Genomic DNA, 18,650 nt, shown 5'->3' with positions numbered 1-18,650 from the left:
GACTAGAAGAGCCACACACAGCTAAGTGTATTCTAAAAGAATGGAATCTGACACTACTTTTTGCTATCTCTCAAAGGAAAAACACCAAACACCAAAACAAAACTATAATCTTAAGAAAAATAGCTACTCTTTCCTGGCCTTATGGTTTATTAAATTTTCATCTGTTGTTTATTTTATGTTTATTTTATAAATATATAAATGTTTATTTTAATGTTTATGTAATCACCCTGTTTATTTGTAGATTGCTGATATATACTGTATATTAGTGATTCTCTTTGTTTAAAACCACATGATCCCTGAAGTTGTTATTTAAGGATTAAATGTTAATTTACTTATACTACTTTACCAAGAAATACAATTAAATATATATACAGTACAGTACATATTACATTTAGCCGTTTTATAGATAAAACTGGCTCAAAGTTTATTCATATTCTTGATGTACAGTAGATAATGGGCAATGTAACTGAAAGTGTACAATCAATATATATTGTATAAAAAAGAAACCATTCAATACCGTAAAGACTCATAGTATTGGACATTGCAAAAACAAATAAGCCCAAAAGAACACCTTGGCAATCAGCATTTTATTGATTCTACTTCAATTACAGAGAGAAAGCACTTGCTATAACCCTTTAATCGATTCAGGCAATTCTTAATAGGGATTTCTGACCGTTCCATCATGCAAGATCTCTACACCTTTCAGATTACATGGTTTGCGGTTGTGTACTGCCTTTTTAGTTTGTAACACAAATGTTCTGGATTGAAGTCTAAGGATTGTGATGCCCCTTTAACTATATGATAATATATGTCTGGAAGTGTGCTAGAGTTGCTTTTTGCAAACAACCTTGAGCTTCTTAAAGGTGTGAACCTGATTTCTGGATGAATTATCTTTATATACTGTACTTTGGAATCCATCTGTTCTTCCATGCTAACAAGGCTACCGGAACTAGAGGATGCAAACCAGCCCCATATCATCACTTCACAAAAAGGATGACATTCTTTGTCAGCATAAACTGCTGGTGAAATTGTTTTGTGTTTCATCCAATCACATCATGACTTGGGAATCAATTAGCTGCTATTTTGAAAGTTGAGTACCTCTTTCTTTAATATTGCCACAAACCTCTGCCACAGACATGAGATTTGTCTGCTTCCACTAACACCCCTTCCAGCCAGAAACAACCTTAGCTTTCCCAGGAGGTCTCCTATCCAGATACTGGCTAGGCTCACACCATAACTTCAGTAGGTTGCCAGTGTGAGCTGCAGGGTGATATATTTGAAAAAGCAAAAGTAAAGTAACATCTTGAGAATAAGTCTTGCACTATGAATGTTTGTCATACACTTCATAGTGATCTTTATGGTTCAGTTGATTATTTTTACATTCCGGTTTGAAACACAAGGAAATGTAGTGTGCGGTGTTATGTAATAAATTGCATTTATGTTCTTCTTCATAACTTAATTTACAAACTATTAAAGAAGTTGTCATTCAATTTACAAAGCATCTCAATTATTTCGATAAATGACACATTTAAAAACATGGTTAAGGAAAATACAGTTCAGCCAAACAAATGTAAAACTGATACACTGAATAAAGTGGATTCAAGAACTTTGATGAGATTCTAAGTATGTGCAGAATCTTTTTATTTAAATGGCCATGACAAGATCCTTAAACAGAAGGATAAATAATGCTGCAAATAGTAGGCACAGAGTTTTAGTAAACTCTGTTAGTAGTAAAATCTGCCTTGACTTTGACTTTGGTGTCTAATGTCGCATCACATTAATGTCGGAAATAATATAACAAATGTTACCATATGTGCAGAGTACACATTTTTTAAAAGTCCTGTTAAAAAGAGGTGGTGGCTTTAACTAGAAAATAGTGCTTGTTGGTTTGTACCTTAATGAAAATACTACCTTGCAAATAGGGCAATGGTAGAAAAAGTGAACTCAATACTGTGCAATATATACAAGATGCTTTTACAAGGCTATTCGGTTTATTGATAAATTACACAGTATGCATTAGGAAATGGACAGGAAGTGTGTCTAATATTTTGTTTAATTCCACTCAATCAACCAAGGGGAATGTTTTCCTTTCCATTTTCACATAACGTCTGGCTATCATAAGCGAGACAGAAGCTGGCTTTTAATTAAAGTCACATTAATGTCTTCTATGCTAATGGTTTTGACCTTGGATGCAGGCCTCATTTATAAAGGACAGACAGATATATCAAATCTGGCAGAGGAAATGTAGCTTCAAGAACAGGAAAATATTAACCTCCAAAGCAGGTTAATCATTCGTATATAAACTTAAAACTCTGATGCATCATACTCCTAGGTATTGTACTCATTTTGATAATTAATTTAAAATATGTGTATATATCATCCAGGATTTCTTTACAAGAGACAGGAAGGCCCAAGAGAAAAGTACTGAAAGTTTCTGGTACAACACGTCCTGTGAGTGCCTGCTCTGTCACTGCCACTTCTAATTTAAAGGCAGGAATAACAAAAAATAAAACAATGAATTCACAATCACTAATTTTATAAGGAAGCCTAAGTATACAATAGAGAGAGAGATCCAACACCCCGACTCAGTTTGTGTTTTTTGTCATTATCGTGTGGTAATATTATGAGAATTAGCTGAGTCAGCCATTACATACAACTTACACTGACATTTGAGTACCCCAACTTTGCAGTCAAATGATTGGATGATTGCCTGATAGCACACAAAGTCATGTTTGACCCAGCTATTAGTAAAGCACATCAAAGTCGTCCAGATGAACAGGAGAATACCTCCTGCAACTTTTGTCCTGTGCTGGTAAATTATGATTCGCAGGCAATAGTGAAAACCTGCTGCTTCCTTGCGTAATTGCACAATGGCCCACAGACAATAATGCCCTACTCTTTGCAACATGTAATGTTTGAAAGCACTGCTACCTGATTGAAATGTTAATGGACAGAAGTTGCAGCACAAAACAGAAAAAAATACAAGGCCATGATGATATACAGAAAACGGTATTACTATACATACATGACAGAGGTTCTTTATTTCCATGCAAGGTAAAACCTATGTTGGTGCCGTTAGCAATCATTCCAAAAATTTGTTGTATCCCTGAATCAGTAAACAGCAAAAAAAATCTCACAAAAGCATCTCTAGTCACTTTCTGTATTTCTGAAATGTTAGAATTTGATAAAATGCTCTGTTAAGTGTGAAGGTGTAAAGGAATTTGCATGCTACTGTATGCTAAAAATTGATTTGGATATGTTTGATCAGGTTTTAGCATCCAATTCATTTTAATACAAAATATAACCCAAAGGAATTATGTTACAGCATATAAATCTTGGTTATGCACAGCTAAGATTGTATAAGAAGTTCTAATCATAAAATGCTGTCAAAGAGCTGTCAGGCCCCCTTGGCGTTCATCTAAACATATAGAGAAATACAAATCTATCCTGAGAATCTGAACTAACTCTGCCAGTCATACTGACTTGATAATGGATAAAAATAAACAGTGTTTGATTTTAGATGTACTATAAGTGTCATGTTTTTTTATTAAATGTTAATCATGCATGAACATGGATGCTCAAATATACTGTATGAAACACTGCAATCTAAATAATTAAACATTTAATCTAAAATGTAATATTGAAAAGATAATGATAAGATATCAAAATTAATTGAAGAAAAAGTAAATTTCTCAGGCTGTAATCACAACATTAAAAAATACACAGCTGGATGTGATGGTACAGGACCAGTGTGGTGATCCTCTGTGCTAACCAGAATGTGGCCTGTCCCTTACAGTTACCTACAGCAGTTTCTTTGGTCCTGTTTTCTTTGATTGTTGATGTTTGATTTGATTTTTCCATTCATGTGGATACTTTTATAAACATATATTCTTTTATAAATTAGATTTTATTAGATGTTTTCCAGAACAAAAATGTCAAAGAAGAACAGATGAATAGGCACTGAAGAGCCTAATAGAAACATCTTTTAAAAAAGAAGTAAATGAAATTCATTTTAACATAAAACAGTCATTTAAAAATACCAGGTACAGCATCTACAGTTTATAAGAAAAATTCTAGATGCTTGCATCACATTTAATCCTTGTAGCAACATTTCATACTATTCTGTGAACAGAAAAGATAAAATCATTATTAAAGAAAACAAAACTGCCTAATGTTTAGCCTTCACTGTAGAAACACAATGATGAGGAATTTATATTAAAGATCACAATCAGCTAACTTGATTGTGAGATATGATTTTCCCAAGCATTTAAGGGCATCTTATCAGTTTTTGTGTACCTCTGTTGGTTTCCACATATAATCACAAAACAAGTTATTTATTGTAATCCTGTGCCCTGTACCCTCAAACCAAAATTGTAGCTTTAGTACAGAGATAACCACCATGCTGCACCAACAGTGCCAAAAGCATTACAGAATAAACAGAAAAAGGTCAACACTTAGAATAGGGAATAAGCAAAAATGATTAAGTGCTTTTTTTTCCTTTCAAGCAAAAACATTTTTCTACCCCTTAGCTATGTTTTCTGCGTGTTTTAAGCATCACGGAACCTAAAAAGAAACCAAGGCAGCTAGACTTGGCAGTAGTTGAAATATAATCCATCATTGTCAAATTGGGTGACTATTTATTTACGCTTTTCTCAAAGTCAAATTGCTGGTTTAAACTACATCATACCAAGCTTAAAATTTAAACTGTTAAAATATCTTACATTAAAATATTTATACTGTATGACTGTATATTTAATGCTAGTATATTGTACATGCACTTTAATATACTTTTTGAAATATGGTAGGACTAGGAATAGGATATTGATCGCAACATCATTGCTACAGAATAAGTCTATAAGGATTTCGTAACAGATGCAATCTGAGCTTCTACCTTTTCAACATACACAGATAAAATTTTTAAATGAAAGACCTCCTGTCCAGCAATCAATTCAGAAATACAAACATTGGACAGAAAACGGGCCTACCTTTCTGGTACATTTGTATAAATGGCATAAGTGATGTACTGTATGGTGACAGAGATACTGAAGCATGACAAGGTTAGCTGAGTCTCACTCTAGATTAATCAAAAGGACACATATTGAATCAACACACCTGCCCCCTTATGAGATGTAATGGCGATACAAGAATGCAGCTCTACAGCAAAACAGACAAAGAATTCTATGTTCAAACAGAAATTAACAAATTTATGACAATCAAATTAATCCTTAATCTGAAGAAAAACAAGGAGTACAGAATATCACTCACATCAATTAATCAAAAGTGAACTGCATATCAATGTTACAGTGAGCAGTGCATACAGTAACTGCAATGTAGATATAGAAATGTACAGCAGTAAATGAAAAATACAACATTTGCATAGTGATAAAGAAGAGGTAACAGTTTAATGTACTTAAAAGAATATAAACATGCAGTTGTATATACTGTATACTGATGGAAAACAGAAACGCAACACCTCCTCCTCCATACTCTGGCCCTCCCATCTGTGTGGAACAGGCTGAAGAGTGACTCATCCATGAACAGGACCTGATGCCACTGCTGACGAGTCCATCGCAGCCTCAGTCTGGCCCAAGCCAGTCGGGTGTGACGTCTAGGAGGTGTGAGCAGAGCCTCTGACAGGTCACCTTGCTCTAAGACCAGCAGCATAGAGCCTCACTGTCCTGTCACTGATGCAGGCATTGTGTCTGCTGGCAGTTTCAGCAGCAGTATGGGTGGCAGATCTGAAATGATCTCTCAGTTGGACCAGTCTGATATGTCGATCCTGCTCTGGTGTGGTTACTCGAGGGCGACCTGATCTTGGACGATCCTACCGGTATGCTGAAACCTTCTCTGCAGTCGGGACACAGTGCATCGGCTTACTCTTAGACACTTAGTGTCTGGCAACGCTGGCACATGACATGCCTGCCTGCAGCATGCCAATGGCCCTCTCCTTTGCTTCTGGTGACATTTGTGGCATTATGGTATGCACAGAAAACTGACTAAGTGTGGCCTTTTTCTGGCAGTGACCTCAGCTTTGAATTAAGGCCTTTTTAAAGCTTGTCTGATCAGGCATTGTTCCTACCCTTGTAGGGTAAAAGTGCACCTAACAAGCTTTTGTGTGACTGGCAAGTTGCAATGCCTCACTGCACAAGCTGTATTGCTGGTCAGAGGGCAAATTGACAATGTTTTGTGAAAGTACATAAGAATAAATGTTGCATTTCTTTTTTCCATCAGTATATTTAATGCTGTTAAGAATGAAAACATACAGTATACTGTTAAAAAACCTACATATTGCAAAATGAATCTCTATAGCTTCCAAGTAGTCCCAGGGGTTTATCTTTTATCTTTCCTTTTGCACACATCTGGCCCTACAAGGGTTTTCCCCAGGCATTAAAAAGATGGATTGTACACAGTAGCACACTACGAGCACACACTCATCAAACAGAATATTTGGGTTTGATTGACATATTCCTTTAATAGAACAAATACTGTATTATGAGACAGAAATGTATTCTTGACTTAAAAAGGCCTTCTTCCTAGTACAAAGGGTGGGCTGAGTGATGAACGCCTCTGAACCTGCCACTAAAAATACAAAAAGCCACCTGCAGTCAAAGGGAAAAAAAAGCAGGACACTTTTTTTTTTATCCTAATAGCCCACAAGCCAACAAAATAGAAGACAGCTAGATGCTCATAAAGGATGCAAGTCTTCACATAAAAGTCACTGATATTGATGTAGAAAAATACATTGCCAAATGTATATTAGAAATGCTTGAATGCAATCCATGAGGTTGGTTATGTCAGAAAATATTCTGTTTGTATTTTAGCATAAAGCACAAACATTGGGTGACTATGAAAACCTGAAATTAAACTTTGGGCCTATACAAAAACACATTTCTGATTAAGCTCTTGAGTTCCAACAAGTTATCTTCCCATTAAGAAGCCTAGACTATTCAAAAGAGTAGTAGTGTTTCCACTCAATATGATATCTAGAATACAACTTGATATGCAAGGTCTGATCCCGAAAGCTATCAGAAGCTAAGCAAGGTCAGTATTGGTAATGAATGTCCACATCTATGCTTCAGAATGGTATGGAAGTATGGAAACATTGTACTGTAGGAGGAGCCATCCTTAGAATGAGATATTATACAGTACCAAGCTCCTGACTACTTGATCGTTAAAATTCCTATAGGACTGTTTGGAAAAAGAAAGATGTTAACCCTGATGCCCTGACAAAATTCCATCCAGGGCAATCTGAAGTTACTTAATTCAATAGGTGAAGCAAATTCTCAGTTCTCCACTAGATCTGCTGTGTAGTGGGACTGCTGAGCGAAAGTGGCAGCTGTGTATCACCGAGGTGGGTTCTGCAGTCCAGTGGTGGATGGATTAGGTCCTTTGGGATCATTTGGGATAAAAGGCAATACTGTATGTACATTATACAAAATTAACAGCACACATTTAATAATAATAATAATAATAATAATAATAATAATAATAGCACTTTTCTGGACACTCCACTCAAAGCACATTACAGGTAAAGGGGGCTCCCCTCCACCACCACCAATGTGCAGCATCCAACTGGATGAATGTGACGGCAGCCATAGTGCGCCAGAACGGTCACCACACATCAGCTATCAGTGGAGAGGAGAGCAGAGTAATGAAGGCAATTCATAGATGGGGATTATTAGGAGGCCATGATTGGTAAGGGCCAATGGGAAATTTGGCCAGGATGCCAGGGTAACACCACTACTCTTTTCGAGAAATGCCCTGGGATTTTCAATGAACACAGAGAGTCAGGACCTTGGTTTTACGTCTCATCCAAAGGACAGTGCCTGTTTATAGTATAAGATAAGATCACTTTATTAGCCATATACAATTTCTTGCATTAGGAATTCGTCTTTTCGCATACCCTAGCTTGCTCTCCATGAGACACACAGGCACACAGACAGGGAGAGAAGTTTGGGGTCAGAGCACAGGGTCAGCTATTGTACAGCGCCCCTGGAGCAGTTGGGGTTAAGGGCCTTGCTCGGGGGCCCAACGGAGTAGGACTCCTCTGCCGGCCGCGGGATTTGAACCGGCAACCTTCCAGCCACAGGTGCAGATCCTTAGCCACGGTGCCACTGCTCCGCCCGAAAGAAAAGTTGTGGCAATAGCTGTATTTGAACACCTGACCTCTCGCTTATAAGTCAGTCACTTAAGCCATCATGCCACTGACATAGTCAAGTTTTTCTTTGTGTGCGTGAACCCAGATCTGCACTGACCACAGATTAACCGCCCGCAGACCAGCGCACTTCACAATGAGCCACAGCGCCTCCATCACTATACTGGGGCATTAGGACCCACATGGACTGCAGGGTGAGCACCCCCTGCTTTCCCCACTAACACCTCTTCCAGCAGCAAACTTAGTGTTTCCCCAGGAGGCCTCCCATCCAGGTACTGACCAGGCTCACACCTACTTAGCATCAGTTGGTTGCCAGTTGTGAGCTGCAGAGTGATATGGCTGCTACCATTTAATTGTGTTTTAATTTTTCATTACTAACAGTTAAACAGCCTCATCCCCTTGTTTGTATGTCAGAAATGAAACAAAACAAAACCAGCAATCTGTTTGATCTTCTAGTACTGTAAGTGAAATATATGCAGCATATTAAGCTGCTTCATTATGTGGAAAAGGAATAATTTACAAATAGAAATGTCAAAACAGCTCTGTAAAAAAAGGATGCGAATTAAAAATAAAAAATACATTAACCTTATATGAGACATTGTTTGCACTTTTTGGATATGGAAAATGTTGGCAAAGATGGGCAATCAATGCAGAGGCTAATATGCTAGGGTGTTGGAAAATATCAGTCTAAACACACCATAACGTGTTTTACCAGCTAACAAATCAGGGTGTTTCTATGTATAAACATTTTAGTTTTCTTTGGAACACTTTTTGCAAACCAAATATTAATGTGTTGGAAATGGTACTGTGTGAAAAGTGAAGCTAGACCACAAGCCGGCACAGTTTAATGAGTTCAGGGACTGCTGAAACAAGAGTGCTACCCCTTACAATGAACAAGTAATTACAACTGTAGGATACACAAAAAAGCTGCCAAAAGCATACAGCTTCCTTTATGAAGCCATCAGCAGGTGCAGAGTAATTCATAGATTAAAATCAAGCATTGGTCACAATTTGACATCGATTTTAATTAGAATTTAACACAGCTTTTAAAAGGTCTCAGCAATACAAAGCTTTTTTTCTTCATTTGTATCTCTACTCTCAATTGTGAAAGAAATATATATAGTTTATATTCTTCCTCTACAAAATGATAGAGGATCTGGGCATAAGGGTACTTGGACTACTGTCAAAAACATTCCTTACCTTGGACACTCTGTTGGCCACCTCTCTTCCGACAGTGAGCCCCTGGACAAAAGTACGAGCTGCAATAAATGCTCTAGTAACCTGAGCCTTCAGTTTTCTGGGCACATCTCCAAAAGGCTTTAGCTGGTCCGTGTATTTGCTAATACATTCCAAGTACTCATCCGTGAAATTATACTGTGAGTTCAAAAGCTGAAACATTCGCTCCAGCAGCCGAGCCCAGAAATCATTCAGCATCTCTTCTAGATTCACATTCCCGCCTGTGTAGTATCTCTTCAGCTCAGTGAAGAGGTCCATGAACACTTCAGAGTTCTGCATGTACAGCTTGCCGTAAGTCCGCACAAACATATCATTTAGGGACTTCTCAGTGTTTTCCAGGAGCTCCAGGAAAAACTCTGAAAACACAACAAAAAAAACAGATATATTTAAAATGGAATTATGACTTTAATCACTACAAACTGGAATACTGAATTTTCATAAACTGAAAATAATACAAATTGGGCATATACTCCACTCAATGTATTGAGAATAGCAAATGAAGAAAACTTTGGATTCCAGATACAGTTACAGTACTTTTATTGTTACAAAAATAAAGCCTAATATCAGTTTCTTTTGTTTCAGTAAAAACAAAATGGGATTGGCATTTCTGCAAGGTTGTTGTACTCTTTTATGGCAATTAAATCACAGGTTCTTACAATAAATCAGTGAGTGAGAGAGTTGGCAAGCTTCTTTTTAGGCCAGAAGTCTACTGAGGCACACAGTTTAAGTCTTGCCATTTACTCCTGGATATCACAACTCAAGTGTGTACTCCTACAGTATATGGATCTGAAATTTCAAACTAACTGGTCACTTGCTGCCCATCTACAATATACAGCATTTCAAGCAAAGTACTTAGCAAAGTAATGCATAGTCCCTGAGTCTTTAAGTTGATTTAAAAAGACAGCATTATCCCCAATCGTTAAGCCATACCGCCAGTAATGCACAGCAAGTTCTGAAAAATGTCATTAGAAATTTCTCATCTTCAGATTATAAACAGGGCCTAATATCTGATTATTAATTTTACGTCTCTGGATAACTATAAATAATTGAGCAACCAAAATACCATAACCACTGCTACTCTTTTTAAAAGTTAATTAAACAGTTTTCTAGCTGATTAAAACAAAATATTTAACATTGTTAATCACTATTTGTCAGCATAATATGAAGCTTCCGTACATTTATTATTTTTGAGAATTTTTCTCTAGATATGTTAAAATAATTATAAGAAAAGGATGATTTTTATAGCTGATAGGATAGAAAAATTACCTTGGCAAGCATAAAAGTAGACCCCTTTACACAGCATCCATTTACAGTATGTTACTGAAAGGTAATATTTAGCATTCCCATTAAAACATCTTCCATTAGCAATCAAAGCACAGGAAATGTAGCTAATTTTTTTTCAGGGATCTCTCGAACAGAATGAAACATATGTGAAGCGGATAAAATAATAATGTTATCTTGTAAATAACAAATAAAAAAATAATAATAATAAGATTTGCAAAACAAACTCTGACATTTATGATTTCTTCACCAAGACCAAAATAGTTAAGAAAGGAAAAAGAACTATGGTCATAAACTGTAGAAAGGAGGCGAAAGCTACAATACTTGTGAGTACACTAGGTATCTACATGGGTGGTTTGTATTATTTATACTGACACACAAGCTGTTTCATATGAAATGAGTCATGTTTACATTATTGGTTTATTGTCTTAGCAAGCAGCTAGTACCACAATGCTAAGCATACATAACTGTAAATGACATGCAACTCAAACAGCTTATATTCTGAGCTGTCTTGTTAACAAGATTTTACATCCCACTGTGTACCACATATAAATACAGAAAATAACAAATACTGTCTCTTGTGTGGGACTATCAATTTATTTCCTTGTTTTTTGCAAAACAAGTGGTACAATACATACAATAAATGGTCTGCCTTTTAATGACACTCAAAGGACCAACCTTTTCAGGATTTAAGGACTGAGCGACATTTGTGTTTGACAGCTATAACCTAGAACTGTAGGAGTTTAATACATATTCTTAAACAAAAATGTACTTTTGACTTCAGTGCATATCTCCTGTGATTAAGTGAGCTCTCATTTTGAGTAATGAAATAATTCAACTGAAAGAACAAACACAAGCTTCCTTAAGTAATGGTTATTTCTTTAACCTAGCAATTCTTGGTTGCATATTGTCTGTACATCATACTACACATACTAGAGGAATACATAAAATGTTCAAGTTTTCATTTAGATACAGTACTACTGTTAAAAAACAACAAAACAGAAAATGAATTTTCATAGTACTCAGACAGGTCTATATCCTTTATGACAGCTGTAGTTACTATTCTTGAATTCAGCTTACAATTTATTTGTGTAATCAACTCATAATTTAACTTTTTTTGCTTTCTAACATTAAAACACATTTGAAGATGGCTCCACAGACAAACCATATTTTTTCTACTTTTGAATGTGAATTTAATCTCCTATGAAGCACACTCTTGCAGTTTCCCACTTAGACCTTTTCTTATATTAAAATTAACTGGAATAGAGATGTTCATCACAACCATTAGCTAGTTTAATTGATTTTTATGTTTATACAGAGAAGGACCTCAGTTCTAAATCTTTTTTTTTTTATTAAAGTGGATAACTTCAGTGACTCTTACTTGAAATATATAACTTTCTGAGAACTGCTGAATGAAAATTCATAATGTCACACAGGTAGTTTTTTCTTTGTAATTTTGTAATGTCTGAGACAAAATTATATCTATATTTTTCAAAAGAAAGCTGCTACCCGAAGCCTATATTTTACAATATGTTTACTCTAAATCAAATAACCCTTACAATACATGTCCAAGGCACAATCCCTGAAGTACAATTGTGGGACTATTAAAAATAACTATACATTTATTTTGGCTCTTGTATATTGCTGCACAAAGGATTCTTTGATTGTTAAGAAGGCTACTGTAAGCTTTTCACATTGGCTAAATTAATCAATTGTCTAGATCTAGAGTTATTTTTTCACTGTAGTACGATGTACACCGAAAATCATAATATGTTAATTGACACCCCTTTTATCCAGGGACATATAAATGTATGAAATTAAAATGAAATTATAGTGAATGATTAAGAGCAGAATAAGAATTTGTATGTTTTGACAGTAATTAAATTAAAAAAGAAACAAAAGGAGAAACAAAAGATTAATTTCTAACATTCATATAAGCTATAATTTTTTAACTCTACAGAGTATTCCTAATTATAAAGAGTATTCCTAATTATAATGTCATATATCGACAATAAATGAGGAAAAGGCAAGAAGAAAAACGATAATCATACAGCTTCTTGTGAAAAACAAAACAAATGTTTTGTTTTTTCTAGGATGCTAGGTGTAGGAAAACAGGAATCCAAGCTTGCCAATGGCTCTCTGGCATGTTTTACCCAGTACATCATCTCTCGGCTTCTGTTCTGTCCCTGCTGCAATACTCAGCCAAACACAAAATGGCATCCACTTCTGTTCTGATGGATGAAGTGGTCACTTCCACAGAATCAGACATGGGGTGGAGGGAAGATAATAAAATTCAAATAAGTTCATCTCAGATAGCAGCTTAATCTCCTTTTTTCCCATAACGGGTAGCAATTTTCAATCTAAAGGCTCAGAGTATTTCCAAGCTGTTCAGGTGACACTTAAAAAGTTCAAAAGGCATATGCAAAAAGTCATTTAATAATGACTTTTTGCAATTAATAATGTTTAATTGAAAATGATATTATGGAGGAAAGCTTCGTGACACTGGATACTAGATTACTTGTGACCTGCCTAGTTGCTCTAATTGTCCTATGGTGGTTTTAAAGTGTACCTCTGATATACAATCAATAAAAAATGGGTTGAGAAAACAAAGCAATAAACTGCAAATTTTAGTCACACACAGACTGCAGTTCAATATACTGTATGTGTAGAATTATCTAATCAATTTCTCTTTATGTTTTGTATCTGAAGCAATATACAGTACACTTTAATGCATGACTTGAAAAATTTAGTTTTTCCCCCAAAAAACCACCAAAACATACATCTCAATTAAATGTAAGGCAAATATTATTTAGGCCAATTTATTTTAAATGGTGTATTATTAAAGCGTGAAGAACCCATTAAGATTTTTCACATTTGCAAAGTTAATTGAGTTTACCCTAAACCAAAAATTACAAGATGAATTTTGTGCTGCCTACTTACACTTCTGCTTCTACTGTTTACAAAACTACAATACAGTGATGTTAGTTAGCCATTTTTGTGTATCACATTGTAGCGGCAATGCTTGTTAATAAGACAGAATTAAGTGTTGTGGTGCTTTCCCAAATGAGGCCCCATCTCTCTGTTCATCTCTGTGGTGCAGCCACAGAGAAACTATTCATGCAGGCTAATTTAAAGATGTTTTCTTTTGATAAGGGACAGCTCCCAAAGGGGGATGCACTTAGCTAAGCCTGGCTATCATGATCAATGGTCATCCATTGGCGCCTATCTGTCTAGGGAGTGCCAGATGGACATCTGGACTGCATTCCTAAGTGTCAGGAGTAAGTGACTCATATCTCACCTTGATCAACCAATCAGGGACTGGTAGGGCCGAGTAACCCACATGGGACTCTGATGCCCATGGAACTTTCAGCCAATCAACGAGCTGAAGTTCCTCCAGGTAAAAACAGGCAACACAGAGAGCCTGTAGAAGAATTCTGTGGACTTCTCTAAAGGGAATTCAAAGGAGAATTCCAGGGCAGGACGGCCCAGGAGCAGAAGGCTCCCAAGGGCAGGACATTCTCGCAGCGCGCCTCCTGACCATCCTGAGACTCAGCCCGGACAACCACGGAACGGCCAGTGTGTCCGAGTGCCAGAACTTTCCTTTGTTCTAAGAGTCTAGAGCGGATGTTGCCAGAGAGTAACCAGAGGATCCACCCGAGGTTAGCACCAGCAGCAGGCCTCGTGAACAGGTCAGAACTGTGGACAGCTGAATCACTATTCAGAACTAGCTCTTCATCAGGAACGAACCGGTCCTCTTCCTGACTTGCTGGGACCCACAGTCATCTTTTCTCCTGTGCACAAACTGTGCTAGTTAAAGCCAACACTAACTAGCTGGTCAGTGAGCATCAGCAGCGCAGCGTCGCAAGCCGCACAGCACAGCCTGGCACCGAGCCAGAGAGCCCGCAGGAGATCTGAATCCCCAGAGATTGGATGAGTATTCAACTTCAATGCATTACAGCTCGAGAATTCAATTGTTATCCCAACCAGTTGATATCAATTTAATTCCTAAGAGTTATGTACTTGTTTTGAGTATCTAATGTAGAAGTTATAACCAAGTTAATTTACGAAACGGTCTAAATGAATGATATACTGAACGTATGTCCTCTTGATATATGTAACACTTTGTAACTGACTGAATATATATGTTTTGTATTCTGATAACCCTCTCGATAAGATCTGTTAGATTTATTATGCATATTCTATGTATTAATAAATGTATCCTCGTGTATTAGTACCTGTGTGTGTGCGTTGTTGGAGTTATATCGCATGGTTGGATTCTAAGGCCATCAAAAGAATCAATTTTGTGATTTACTGCTACAATTAATAATTGTCCCAGTAAATGCCCAAACCCTGCAGAACTGGTGCCTTCAGAGAGCACACACTACAACATATTCAAATATATGTGTATAGTTGTGAATTACAAAACATATATATGTGTATAACATAATACATACATCTTATAAATATGGATTTTCTTGATCAAGTGTACTTTACAGTACATCATATAAAAAAAATAAAAACATTAAAAATTGCCTGAATACTACCCTTCTAACAAAAAAGGCATCACCCGCTTTCATAAAAGGAAACCCATTTATCCTAATTTCCCTAACATACTCTGATTCAACTACCAATTAATAGACCCTTAATTTTCACAGTAAAGTGAGTGGGAATTGATTAAAAGCTAAAAGGTGCTTATTAGCTCTTGGAAATGCCGCAGAAACTAATTGATTTAGAAACACATCCTAGTGGACTTCTAAAATATGACCTCTGATGCAGTACCATACTGAATCTGATCAGGTATATCAAATGTTCTCATTAAAAGGAATAACATCCCAACACTACTACTTTTCATTTCAAAGCTGCCAAGAGGCCCATGATTACATATTCGTTTATTAACTAATACCATCATTGAAGCTTTTTTTTAATTAACAAAAAGTTTAAGCCGTTTTACTTTTAATTTTTGTTGGATACAGTAAGTCCTCATTTTTTGCTAACAATGTTTCTAGTAAAACCCTTTGGTGAAAACATAATGCCATGCTGCTATAAGATCCAAATAATCTGGACTTTGTTGTTAATTAAAATTGTCTATTGATTCAGACTGGTTTTGTTACCATGCTTGTGTCCCATTAGTAAAACCAATTATTGAACTAATTACTTCATTTAACTGCATTTCATTTCAACTGTGTCTTATACTGTAAGTTTGAAGATTTTCTAAGGACAAAAAAACAGACTCATTTAATAACTACTGTAAATCTGCTAAAAACCATTTGTGAGCACAAATTAATTGACAATATGTTACATAAACAAAAATTAAAGAATTAAAATTCAATAAGCTTTTAAAACCATAAATTTCCTATACATACAGTATTTTATAGCATTTGAAGCCATTTTTATTTACTTCATGATATATTTCTTTCAACATGCTGATAACCAACACCACTTTACAAGTTTATTTCAATAAAACATTCATGAATTATATTGATGGCAATACTTTTTACCCCTAATTATTAATTATACCATGCTAACTGATTTTCTTTTTGAGTATGCAACTATACCATGCTGTGATATGCCTGTAGAACATACAGTATTAGCTTACAAGTCTGATTTGCCTGTTTTAATTCCACTGCAGTGACACCAATGACAGAGAAAAATCTTTAGTAATGTTCTGGCAGGAACTTCACAATGAGGAGCATACAGTATGGAGTCCATCCATCCACAACCACAACACTCCAGAAGCACTGCGTATTTGACAGTAAATACTCACGACTGACACTAGAGTACATCCAGTCAACCTTACAGAAAATCTCATAATCAGAGGGTGCACCTGAGAGATCCATTAATAATAGATAGATAGATAGATAATACTTTATTAATCGCGTAGGGAAATTGATGTGTTACAGCAGTCCAGCCCAAGACAAGCAAAACAGATATCAGAATAGTTATAAAACAAAAGACAAACAAAATAAATAAAAATAAATAAATATATAGGTGTGTGCAAAATGTGCTGATCATAGTCACTGTAAAAACAATAAAATATGTGCATAGGTTTATACAGACTGATTGTCCAAAAAGCACAATGGAGTAAACATGCTGTCCATAGAGGAGCAAATGAAGGGCTAACAGTCCTAGCCTAGGGCAGCGATATACACCCTGACAGCTGCCGGGAGGAAAGACCTGTGGAAACGTTCCCTTGAACACCGTAGCTGGAGCAGTCTATTGCTAAATGTGCTCCGCTGCCCAGTAACAGTCCCATGAAGCGGATGAGAGGTGTTGTTCATGATGGCTGTGAGCTTGGTCAGCATTCTCCTCTCACCCACCACCTCCATGGGGTCAAGGCTCATCCCCAGCACAGTGCCAGCCTTCATGATGAGTTTATTGAGCCTATGTGCATCTTTTGTCATGATGCTGGACACCACAGTGTAGAAGATGGCCGCCGCCACCACTGATTCATAAAAAATGTGTAGTAGTGTTCCACACACACCAAAGGACCTAAGTCTCCTAAGAAAATAGAGTTGGCTCTGACCTTTCTTGTACAGGGCATCAGTGTTACCAGACCACTCCAGCTTATCATCCAGGTGTCCTCACCCTGGATGGAAACAGGGTTCAGCGGAGACTTATTCCTTCGAAAGTCAAAGATCATTTCTTTGGTCTTGCTGGTGTTAAGCTGGAGATGGTTAAGATGACACCACTCCACAAAGTTGGTAATCAAGCTCCTATATTCCTCCTCCATCCCCTCTCTAATACACCCCACATTTGCAGAGTCATCCGAAAACTTCTGCAGATAACATGTCTCAGAGTTGTACCTGAAGTCAGAGGTGTAAAAGGTGAACAGGAATGGAGCAAGGACAGTCCCCTGTGGAGCCCCAGTACTGCTAACAACCTGTTCGGACACACAGCTCTGTAGCCATACATACTGTGGCCTGCAGGTCAGACAGTCTATAATCCAGGACAGCAGGGGAGTGTCCACCTGCGCTGCCCTTAGCTTATCTCTCAGTAAAGGTGGATGGATGGTGTTAAAGGCACTGGAGAAGTCAAAGAACATAACTCTCACAATGCTCCCCGTCTTCTCCAGGTGAGAGTTAGCTCTGTGTAGCAGATAGATGACTGCATCCTCCACTCCCAGGTGTGACCGGTAGGCAAACTGCAGGGGGTCCAGTGCTGTACTCACCAGGGCTCTGAGGTGGTCCAGTACAAGCCTTTCCAGAGTTTTCATGAATGAGAGTTTACGTGAATAGAAATAATTATGTCAGCAAACAAAATTAGGTGTCCTAAAAGACCCCAAAATCTACAAAAAGCATTACAGAAAGAAATGTCATGATTCTATATCAGAAGACTATTGCAATTTATACATCTACACAGCGGACAGCCCTCTGAATATAGACTAAAGGTGGGTTTCCAGTGAAACCAGACGCTGCTTCTAATTCAATTATTCAAATGCAAGTGAGAACATAAGAAATCATTAAAAGATTTAGTGAAGTTTGTGTAAAGGAATGGAATATTTTGATGTTGATAACATTAGATTGCCATCCACTGCTAAATACATGCTTAGATCTACCAGTTGTCTTATAGGCTGAACAGAGGAACACCCCTGGCAATATCTCTTCCAGCCAAAAGTCACATTATGTGGATGCTTGTGGTCATGTAATGGTGAACAACAAGCTACTGTCTAAATCACATGCTACACGTGAACTGCTTTGGCCATCCATCATCCTGTAGAGTGCCCCAATCTATAGGAAGTGCTCTAAGTGAATTTCTAAGCACTATTTAATATTTACTTTGACTTAGGCTACAGTATAAGCAAAGCATAATTTCTGGAAGAGATTAATTTACTTTAAGCCTGGAATATACTGTATGTTTTAAAAATAATGAATGTGCTGAAATAAGTATGTCTTAAAATCTGATATGAACTAAACAGTATATACAAATCACCTGGTTAAAAAATGCTTCTTTTAAGTATGATTCCTAAAAAAAGTTATCT

The 18,650-nt window shown here is 36.8% G+C and overlaps 1 protein-coding gene across 2 annotated transcripts in view; it reads right to left on the bottom strand.

The window, feature by feature from the left end:
- gpc6a (glypican 6a) overlaps window positions 1–18,650 on the bottom strand; it is a 362,385-nt gene that overhangs the window by 160,686 nt on the left and 183,049 nt on the right. For both annotated transcript variants that reach the window (XM_088603566.1, XM_088603576.1), the window contains exon 3: window positions 9,356–9,747. In XM_088603566.1, the coding sequence (XP_088459692.1) occupies window positions 9,356–9,747 (392 nt within the window). The remainder of the gene's footprint in view (window positions 1–9,355; window positions 9,748–18,650) is intronic.

Source organism: Lepisosteus platostomus, chromosome 2 (genome assembly GCF_059453375.1).
Source record: "Lepisosteus platostomus isolate fLepPlt1 chromosome 2, fLepPlt1.hap1, whole genome shotgun sequence".
NCBI lineage: Eukaryota > Metazoa > Chordata > Actinopteri > Semionotiformes > Lepisosteidae > Lepisosteus > Lepisosteus platostomus.
This window is presented reverse-complemented; position numbering and strand designations above follow the sequence as displayed.